The sequence below is a fragment of the Arachis hypogaea genome, chromosome 5, assembly GCF_003086295.3.
Source record: "Arachis hypogaea cultivar Tifrunner chromosome 5, arahy.Tifrunner.gnm2.J5K5, whole genome shotgun sequence".
Lineage (NCBI taxonomy): Eukaryota > Viridiplantae > Streptophyta > Magnoliopsida > Fabales > Fabaceae > Arachis > Arachis hypogaea.
In genome coordinates, this window is record NC_092040.1 from 63,725,433 (window position 1) to 63,736,504 (window position 11,072).

At 33.5% G+C, this 11,072-nt stretch overlaps 1 protein-coding gene across 1 annotated transcript; it reads right to left on the bottom strand.

Moving 5' to 3' along the window:
• Positions 1 to 1,787: 1,787 nt before the first annotated feature.
• Positions 1,788 to 4,899, bottom strand: LOC112801637 (14-3-3-like protein GF14 iota). The gene is made up of 7 exons (XM_025844494.3): positions 4,718 to 4,899; positions 3,399 to 3,705; positions 2,976 to 3,063; positions 2,751 to 2,860; positions 2,510 to 2,658; positions 2,185 to 2,231; positions 1,788 to 2,073 (listed from the first exon to the last, which is right to left on the bottom strand). The coding sequence occupies exons 1-7, from the start codon at positions 4,788 to 4,790 to the stop codon at positions 2,068 to 2,070; spliced, it is 780 nt and encodes a 259-aa protein (XP_025700279.1). The 5' UTR covers positions 4,791 to 4,899; the 3' UTR covers positions 1,788 to 2,067.
• Between the last annotated feature and the right edge of the window lie 6,173 nt (positions 4,900 to 11,072).

Consider the following 11,072-nt stretch of genomic DNA (forward strand, 5'->3'; position numbering starts at 1 on the left):
ACTATCATTTAAAATATACCAAATTTGATGGAGGTATAATAGACATCTTTAGCTTCAATACAAAATTGGTGCCATTCAAAAAAAGGTCTAAAGATTGAGCAATTGATGTTAATTCAAATTATGCAATAAACCATTATTTCAAAAATGAGCAATTTATATCAATCTATAACATTAATTACTTCAAAATATTTTTGGGTACCAAATCACGTGTCTTGGTTAAAGTTTAGCAAACTACATTATCCTTAAATAATGTGAAACAACTCAATCCTTCAACATTTCTCAAAGTCCAATCTTAACTTGTTATAACTTAATTTAACAACCAATGCAATGTCATCAAACATAACCAAAATTTCCAGCAAGCATTCATTCCCAAACAAGCAATATAAACTAACATTCAAAGGTGTATATTATCATCAAATAAAACCTATAATCACATGGATTCAATTAACATAAAAACCAACCACAAGCAAGATTCAATCACACAAACAAGACAATTAATCAACCAATTTGCAATGATTTACTAAACTTTTATAGGCATTCATAAAAATGCACTAACAACACAGCAGTTTCATCTTCCATAATCACCCAGCATTAGTGGCATCAGTAATAACCTCTAAACAGAACCAACAGCTACCTCAGCGGTTTCATGGCAACTTTAACACCAATATTCAAGATAGTTGCACTAGCAGAACAAGAGAAGCAAGGTAGCAGTACTGGCAGTTTTGGGAAGCTTCAACAGTAATTGTAGGAGCAATGAGGTTTAGTTATCATGGAAGCAATAGCAATGACTTTCATACAGCATAGGGTAGAGGCAGCAAAGTCCACATTAAAAATAAAAGTAGTCTTCTCTTGTTTACATATAATGAAATAGTTTCTAAAAATAAAAAGCTCAAACTAATAAAATAAATCATACATAATTCATGATTGGATTTTCAAATATATAAGATATTACAAACATTTTATCTCTGCAACATGAGAAAATATGTCAACAACGAAAAACTGTGTTTCTCAAAAATATGTCAACAAAGTCGTTGTCCATCAGGCTTTTCAACAAATTTAAAGGTAAACATAGGATGAGAAATAATTTGATCCGATATTAAGTGTATGAGATAGTTAGAGTGATTAGTTAGTTGTTGATAAGCTTTGTATTGCTGTTAGCACAGGTAGTTCGAATTAGCGCCAATAGTTCTACTCATGTATATAAGTGAGGCAAAGCTCACTTTCTTAATACACAAAATAATAGATGACATAAATTCTCAACTCTCTCTCCTTTGCAATGTTTAGTTTCTTCGTCATTCATTGTAGCTCAAATGCTTTCAATATAAGACATGATAAATTCTTATCCAATTTTAGTAAATAGAACTGGTACTTTAAATTTTGTAAGAATAGTGTAGAAATACTTATTATAAATAAAAAAATAGAATTTCGCTAATGTGTGTCTTTCACGCGTTAAAATAATTATTAGCCAAGGTCTTTTGACATTTTATTTAAATACATGCAAAACATTGAAAACTTGAACTTTGTATATTTTCTATAAGAACTTTTTCAATTGATAACGTTAATAGATATCCCTAAGAAAAGATGCAATTTATCTGTTTATTATTCATTATTGCTCATCCCAGTGGACTAAACGAAAAAAGTTTATAAGAGTTCATGTTATGAACTTTAAGTATAAAGCAAGTGATACTAAACCTAAATCTTAATCAAATCATTGTGTGTGTGGTAAAGACACCTGCTAAATGGATCATTCCGAATGAAAAGCGTTATAAACAGAATCGATTTAGAAGTGAGGAAAGAAAAGGACGAGGCTAGGTTTTTCATTGCTTGAATCGATCATTTTAATTAAAATATATAAGGCAATGAAAAGAAAGTTTGAAGGACAAAAAAAAAACAAAGCAAGCGCAGATCTTCTGTCTTGGTTAGACGCCAAGAGAACACAAAGTTCATAACCAGTCCATATAATCCAGTCCGAACCTATGGCAAGAAAATCTAAAATTTGTTCCCTTGCAGAGTACCTTGGATATCTGACTATCCTGGCGTCAAAGCCATAGATGAAGACGACCCTTGTCAATGCTGCCAAAAAAAATGCCATGTTTCAACTACTAAAATTCCTTTTTTACAATGAAATAGAAAATCATGCTAATGTATATAAAATATATAAGTCAAAAGTCATCATACATTTACCTCAGTCTCAGTAGGTTTGGCTTCTTCAGCTTTTACGTTATCCTCACCTACACAAGAGCATTAACAATATTCACAAGTTCAAATTCCAAACTTCAAAGTACATTATTACTTCCTCCATTCAATATTGACAATCCTATTTTTTTGTTTGGATGCATACATCAAAATCAAGGTGCATCAAAAAACTCAAAATGAATGGTATCACAATATGGAATTGTAGGGATATTTACCTCAAACATCATTATTAAACAACAAATAGTATGACACTTAAGTAATTTTCAATGAATCAGCATAACCTCATTTTAGATTTTGATTGTCATCCCCATACCTCCATCCTCAGGTAAGTCGGAGGTCCAGAGAGTTAGGTTGTCTCTCAACAACTGCATGATCAAAGTGCTATCCTTGTATGATTCTTCACTCAATGTGTCCAATTCTGCAATTGCCTCGTCAAAAGCTTGTTTTGCTAAATGGCAAGCCCTGCAAGTTTTAGCAATGCATTGAGACAAACATAGAAGCACAAATGGTTCAATGATGGATTCATGAAGAATATAAGAGATCCAACAACTTACCTTTCAGGAGAGTTCATTATTTCATAATAAAACACAGAAACGTTGAGTGCAAGTCCAAGACGGATTGGATGCGTTGGTGGAAGATCTGTGTTTGCAGTTGCTGAAGCAGCCTAAAAATTAAAGCATTTGCATACATCGAGACACAGTATAGTATACAAAAATATATGCAAGAACTCAATCATGAGTTCATAGCTAAACCTGAAATACAACAGATCAAGTACGTACTTCATATCCTTTGAGCGATTGCTCAGCTGCCTCTTTCCTTTCTTGGTCAGTTTTGAACTCTGCAAGATATCGAAAATAATCACCTTTCCTGCATCAAGCGGAGCTGGAAGAACATCAGCACTAAAGATTTGAAGCCCAAGTTATTTGATAGTAATTAGCCAGTGATATCACGATATAAACATAGGTGCCGACAAATACAATGACTCAACCTTTTATGACATTGGACACCCAATGAGAGCATATTAAACTCCCAAAAAAAGACAATTAAATCATCACTTTCATGTAGATTATATCCTTATAAACTCTACTACAATAATACCTTATCTATTGAATTACAATGCAAAAAAGTAATCATATCTGCTCAAAAGAGAAGGAAACAATACATAACAAAAGACAATGGTTGCGATTACCAACATGACGCACATCTTATAGTAGAAAACATTAGCTTCTGCTGAGGTGGAAGAGGAAATCAGATGTTGGTCTATAATTGTGAGAATGTCATTGCAAATCTTTGAGAGTTCCTCCTCAACCTTTTGACAATAGCTCTTGATCAGCTTAACATTGTGCTCATTACCCTTAGACTCTTCCTTTTGCTCGATTGAGGACATTATGCGCCAAGAGGCTCTCCTTGCACCAATGACGTTTTTGTATCCAACTGATAGGAGATTCCTCTCTTCAACAGTTAGCTCAAGATCAAGTTTCGCTACTTTCTTCATGCATTCGACCATTTCTGCATCCATAATAAAGAAAAATAAGTTTCAGAGGAACACCTATGATCATCATATCTTAATCACGTGATGTGATTTGTAATAGTTTACAACATTGGATTTCGTTGCACATAATGCAAGATGCACTTTGAGGATCATTAAGCTCACAAGATGTATTAGCACTAATTCTGGCATTCTTTTTCAGCATCCTAAATTAGATATAATCTCACATAGGAAACTTTAAACGTGATTAGTTTTCACCTTATCAAATATAAAGTATAAACAAAAGGATATTAACAATAAGTAGGGTTCCTATATTTGAGGTAGAGCGTAGACATGGATAACTCATATGAATATAACTTTCTATTATACTATATGAGTGACTTTTGGGACAAATCCAATTAATGATGAGCCAAAATGATTGCAATGCAATGCTAGAAAAGCCATTTCGGTTTCAAATGTAGAAACTACATGCCAGTTCTTCCCTATCCAAACATCACAATCAAACAAGCAACAAGGCAATATTGAACACTAAATTTAACGAGAAAAACAATAGAAAATATTAATATAAAGATACAGAAAAACTGAAAAATTTTCCTTAAAAAAATTGACCAGCCATTCATATGCTTAAAATAACCCCACTCAAAATAACAACATCATCACTAGCAATAGTTTAATAACAATAGTAATAGTAATAAAGAGACACTAAAATTTATTGTTATCATATCATATTCTTATTGAAATCAAGAACGATTTTGGAATAAACAAAGTGGCCTAATCTGATTACACATCTAGGAATAGTCAAGTATATCATATTTGAAACCCAATATCATAAAAAGAAAAATAAATTCAAGTCTTTAGCATCTGAATCCTCATTTCCACCCAAACAAGAGCAACAAAATTAAAAATCAAGCAGGTCCAGGAAAAAAACTCAATAAACATATTTACGACAATGTCAACCCCAAAAAGAAAAACCCTCATAAAGGAAAAAATAACAGCACCAATAAAAATAAAATAAAATAATAAAACTGGGACCTTCATATCTCTCCGCTTGTTCAGCAAGTTTAGCCAAATAAACTTGGGTCTCTCTCTCCTTCTCCGTCGACATTGTTAACCAGAGAGAGATCACGAAAGAAGAGAAAAACAAAGAATAAAAGTAAGGGCCAAAGAAGAAGAAGGATGAGGATGAGATGGAGGAGAAAAAAGAGGGTGCGAAGAAGAAAGGAAAACAAGGGTGGAGAGGTTATATAGTGCCTAAAGATTGAGCATGTTGTCGGGGTCAAAGGAAGACCAAAATCTAGACCGTTGGATCCCTTAGTTTGAAAAGGGAGGCATGCAAATCGTCATCAAAACACAAAAGGGTAACTAAGAGTTGTACTTATACCCATGTAAGCTGTAGCTAAGCTATATTCTACTGTTTTTTTTTCTCTATTTAATTTGTCACTTTTGGTCTTTTGGATACTCTTGGTATGAACCAAGATTTTTATTCCTAAAAATATATAAATACTAGTGTAAAAGTCGAACTATGTCTGTGACAAATATTGTTTTATTATAAAAAAATTTTTATACTTATCTATTAATATTAATAGTTATTTTTTTAACTTAAAAGGGTTTTTATATATAAAAATTTATTCTGTAGTGTATAAGACTATTTTATTTTCTATTTCTAAAAGCAAAAAATTGTTATTTTTTAGTTTATATTAGTAAATTCTACTTAAATATAAAAATTGTTATGTTTGTGTGTTTAAATAAATATAGTTACACGATTCCTATTATACTATGCAAAAAAATTAAAATTTTATTCAAAATAGTGTATATTGTAATCACACAAACAATATAATAAAATGTGTATCATTTTAAAGAGGTTCCTATTTTAATGATGAAAGAAAAATAATTATATTAATTAAAATACAAATACTTAAAAAAATACTATTTATACACTAATACCTTGTCAAAACACAATGCAACAAAACAAATTTTTTGGTTTGCTGTTTTATAAATTTATGAATTCGCTCCATTATATAGTCTTTCTCAATCACATATTTAAATTAATATTTATTTGATTCAACCATTTGATATTAAAATGAAATGCCAATTTAAGTGTCACAAATATGATTTTTTTTTAATTTAAAAAGGGTCTATTTAAATTCACATAAGATGTTTGAAGATAAAAGTATTGAGAAAAGAAGAATCCATAAAGATGTTACAAATTCTAAGGGCACAATGATTTGAATTCTCATGTTTTGAATGAAAATCTAAAAAAAAAAGAAAGAAAGCACAATAACCATATATGAGATCCAATTTAATAACTAGAAACTCAATAACATTCATATTTTCAAATTCTCCATTATTGCTTAGCTCTCAATACTTCACCGTAGGTTGCTCAGATCTAATGTAAATAAAAATAACATCAGAAAAATAATTGTTTATCCAATCATATGAATATGCTTTTCATTTAAAAATGAGCCGCCATTTGAAACTTTGAAGAAAATGGTATGGAGATAGATAGAAAAAATAGATAACATAACTTGCAAGGATCGAGTAGTGACAAATCAAAATAGGTAATGCATCTTATAAAGCCTAAACATTCTATCATAAGTGTACAAAAAATGAACTTCTTGCAAGTTGCACAATTTACCTTTTTGTAAAGAATAGGAATAAAAAAATATTAACAGATCTAAATAAAAGAACAAGTAGTAGTAAAATTGCATATGAAGAATATGATGCTAATCACCTACTTATTCTTGCATATAACCATATAAGTATGAGTGAATTCTGATAGATAAACATATGTCATTAGTTATACAACAATATCACATTTAGTAAAACAACAACTTGCCTTTATAATTTTTCTATTCAAAATTATTTCAACCACCCATGTGAATATATCAATTTTTTTTCTATTAGAAACCCAAAACTCTGAATGCTCTTTGATATTTTGTTTCAAACATACCAAAATTACAATGCAAACATTCTCAAGAATGTACTCCCAATAAGCAAACTAAATGGGTTTAAAATAAATTTCTTTTTCTTTTTTTTTGGGATGTATTTGAACAACTGATGCATAAATTTGAATCCATTCAGAGTAACTAAATTTTAGCTAGTAAAAACAACAGTTTCATCATTGTAAAATAAAAATATATATAAAGTGAAAAGGTTAGTAATCAAATACACAGCCCCATATGTTTCCTCCTTAGAACTGCTTTTGTGCCACCGTTTTCCTCTTCTTCTTGAGCTTGTGAAACCCAGTCACATAGTCCCTTCACAACCAAAACAAAATTTCCATTTTTATTAATATCATTATACACTTAAACTTTAAATCATAATCACATAAGTTGCAAACTTTTTCTGCACAAACAAAACTTTCAGGAAATCAAAACAAAAACAAAAATAAAATGGGCAGTCGCCTATTTTTCTTGACATAAGGAAGAAATAAAAAGGAATCATTAATAATTTTAAATACCTCATTCCTGGTCAAACTGAAACCACTTGTTGGATCTGGTTGAACAAATTGTGGAGGTGCCTCTTGTCGACCTCAAGGTCTAAATCTCCAATGTACAATGATGTCAAAATGAATTGGTTCGTTACATGCAGCACCTGTTGCCATCGGTGAAGCATTCGTTGCATTATACACAAATTCTAGTACTGCTTTCTCAATGTTTTGCATTAGACATCAAGAGATCATCTCCATCTAATAACGCAAGATTGTAATGAGTGGAAATCATTCAAATAAGCTTCCTTCTGAATAACACCTCAATGGTAACAAAAGTGATTAATAAGCTGAATTTTGAGCATAGCTTAACAATTTTAGTTATCACAAAGAATAAAGAATAGTTCAACCAATTTTTTTGTTTTCAGCAGTAACACACTTTAGATACTCTTTAATTAATCAGTGTTGAACTGAAAATAGTAACACAAATTGGATCATTTATTAATTTTGATTAAGAAACCTATACAAACAGCCACAACTTGGCACTACAATGATGTAGTGGTTACCGAAAGGGTATCAAATTCTAAAGTTTACAAGTTTACTCACTAAATCAAATTTGAGTTGTGTTTTACTATTTAAGTTTACCTAACTTTATGTCCTTAACATTGTTAGCATTAGCTTGCCATTTGTCTTTATATAAGTGATAAACCACTATTTTATGGTTTATCTTGTGTTCAATTGAGTGGTTTTTATCAAACCTTTGCGCACTTATTCATACAAATTGCATGGTTTTATAATTCCTTTCTAGTGTTGTTCTATCGTTGAAAACTTGCTTCCTAAGCCTCTAATTTGTGTATTTTAATTCCCCTATCTACGATTCGATGCCGTGATCTGTGTGTTCAATGGTTTCAGGCTTTATAGGGCAGGAATGGCTTGGAGGATGGAGAGGAAGCTTGCAAAAATGGAAGGAGCACAAGAAATAGAGGAGACAATCAGCAAGGAGTGACGCGCATGCATGACTCACGCGTGCGCGTGAATTGGAGTTCGCTCAACGACGCGTGCGCATGTCTGACATGTGCGCGTAGCAAGAAAAATCGCCAAACGGCGCGCACGCGTGAGTGACGCGTACGCGTGACATGCGCAACGTACAACAGTTGCAAGAAAATGCTAGAGGCGATTTCGGGCCAGCTTTAGACCCAGTTCTGGCCCAGAAATACATACTAGAACCAGAGAATAGCAGAAACTCAAGACACATTCTCAATCTGCATAGTTTTAGTTTAGTTTTTGGATCTTGGAGAGAGATTACTACCTCCTCTAGAGTTCTTCACATTCGTAGATTTATAGTTTTATGCTTTTGCGTTGGATATTGAGAAGAGACTACCTTCGTGAAGTTGCTACTCTAGTTTGTTTTATTTGTCCCTTACTCTTCCATATCTTTAATCCTTATTCAAAGTTACAATTGGATTGTTTTTTTGGGATTTATTAATGCAAGGAACCATTTTTACTTTTAATTAATTTTCAGTTATTGTTTATCATGTCTTCCTTTTATTCCTCTCTTAATTCTGTGAAAGTTATATTTATTTTAGTGGAGTAGTTTCCTAACTTGATTGGGAGTTGATTAAGAGAAGAACCTTGACTTGAGTTACTCAAGTGTTAATCTTAACTAGAAGTTGTTGGCTGACTCTCTAGTCTCCGACTCTAATCCTTCCTTAGGAAAGGATTAGGACACGAGTGATAGGGTTAGTTGGAGAGTTACTTGACTTTCCCTTATTATATAAGGGATGACCAAGTAGAGCAACAACCTTTTATTATTACACTTGGGAAAATTCAATAAGGATAGAACCTCTAATTAATCTCCTCCCGGTCAAGACTTTTAATTGAATTATATAAATCTTCCCGTTAATTTTCGTTGCTTAAATTCACCATTATTTATTTTTCTATTTCTCAAACTAAAAAATTTCTTGGAAAACCTCTAACCAATAAGCTGCACTCTTTTGCCAACTCGTTGGGAGACGACCTGGGACTCACACTCTCAATATTTTTATTCTAAAATTGTGACAACCCTTTTCTAAATTGATAAGCAGATTTTAGTCAGTTGAGAACTATACTTGCAACGCTGTTTTCTTTATAAATTCTTAATCGGCCAATTTTTTCCACGTCAATTTTTGGCACTATTGCCGGGGAGTTGCAATAGTGTGCTAATTTATTGGTTGGAATTTATTTATTTGCGTCTTATTTTCTTTAATTTTATTACCTTGAGCTGTATGATTCTTTCATTGAATGACGCGTTCAGTACCTGATACGAGCTTACCCGCATTTGAGCCTGAAATTGAAAGAACTATTTAACGTATAAGGCAAGCTCGTTGTCGGTTAGTCCTATCTAAGGACGAATCTGAAACGTCATTTAAGGAAGAAACAAGCTCCTTTTCTATTGATTTGGTTGATTTATGCGCGAAGAACTTGGCAGCTCCTTTTCTATTGAAAGAGCTCTGGACTTTACACTACCACCTTTCCAAGCGCATCATCCAAATCTGGGTGCAGATATTGAACTAAAGACTGCACTAATCAATCTACTACCGAAGTTTCATGGCTTACCTGCTCAAGAGCCTCTTAAGTACCTCAGAGATTTTCAAACAACCTGTTCTACTGTTAGGCGTAATGGTGCAGCTGAGACTTCTATTCTGCTAACCGCCTTCACATTTTCTCTTGAGAGAAAGGCGAGGGAGTGGTACTACACTCAACCTGAAGTAGTTGTTACTAACTGGGATATGCTTAGAAGAGAATTCTTAGAAAAATACTTTCCAGCTGAAGTTATTGATAGACTGAGGAAAGAAATTTCAATGATTATTCAAGGCGAATCCGAGACTCTTTATGAGTATTGGGAGCGCTTCAATAATCTCCTAGATGCATGCCCCTACCACATGATTGACAAGTTGGTGTTGATAAGCTACTTCACACAAGGCATGAAACCTCAGGACAAGACTACATTAGATGGTGCGAGTAATGGTTCTCTGAAAAAGTACAAGACCGCAGAGGAAGCGTGACAACTGATAAGCAACCTAGCTGAGTCCGCTCGAAATCAAAGGCACAGGAACAACCATTCCAAGGCGGTGGTAGAGGTTTCCTCTAGCAGTGAGAATACTGCTCTCACACAATCACTATGTGAGATGGCTAACCTACTGAAGCAGATACATCTAGGCCAGCAACAGTCTCAACCACCCTCACCATAACATAGTCAACAATTGGTTTCTCAGAGAGTATGCGGGATATGTGCTAATTATACTCATTACACTGATGAGTGTCCATAGCTCCAACATGAGGATAACACCTTGGTAGCTACTCACAATTTCTATGACCACACGAATCAAGGATACTATCAACAAGGCGGCAACTATAACCAAGGTGGGAACTTTATCCAATGTTGGCAAGACAACTCCAACCAGGGGTAGAGAAATAATTCCAACCACAACTGGAGGGACAACCATAACAGAGGAGGCAAAGACAACCGCAAAAATCAGAGGTGGAGTAATAATAACAACCAGCAAAATTGGTATCTGCAGAATCCTCCATATCAACAGCAGAACCAGAACCAGCCTTACAGAGCACCTCACCTAAGGCAGTCCCAATCATCTCAGCAGACCCCTCAGATTACTTATCTCTCTTCCTCTTCTAATGATGAGTTGCTACACTTATTGATCAAAGACAGAAGACCATGGAGAACAACCTTACTTCTACCTTAAACGGTCTGAACTCTACTTTACAAGCTCTCGTCTCACAGATTGGATCAATGAATACCTCCAACAATTAACCAGCCAGCTCAAATACACTTTCCTCTCAACCTTTACCCAACCCCAAAGGAGGAATCAATGTCATTACTTTGAGGTCCGGGGCTAAACTGCAAGAGAGGAATCAAGAGGAGCCAAGCCCACAAGAACATGCCCCAATTGAGGACATGGTTGA

Coding starts and splice junctions, on each gene's coding strand:
- LOC112801637 (XM_025844494.3), bottom strand. CDS start 4,790: ATGTCGACGGAGAAGGAGAGAGAGACCCAAGTTTATTTGGCTAAACTT. Junction 3,064..3,398: donor AATGTTTTCTACTATAAGAT/GTGCGTCATGTT, acceptor CGCTTGATGCAG/GAAAGGTGATTATTTTCGAT. Junction 2,861..2,975: donor AATCGCTCAAAGGATATGAA/GTACGTACTTGA, acceptor TTTAATTTTTAG/GCTGCTTCAGCAACTGCAAA.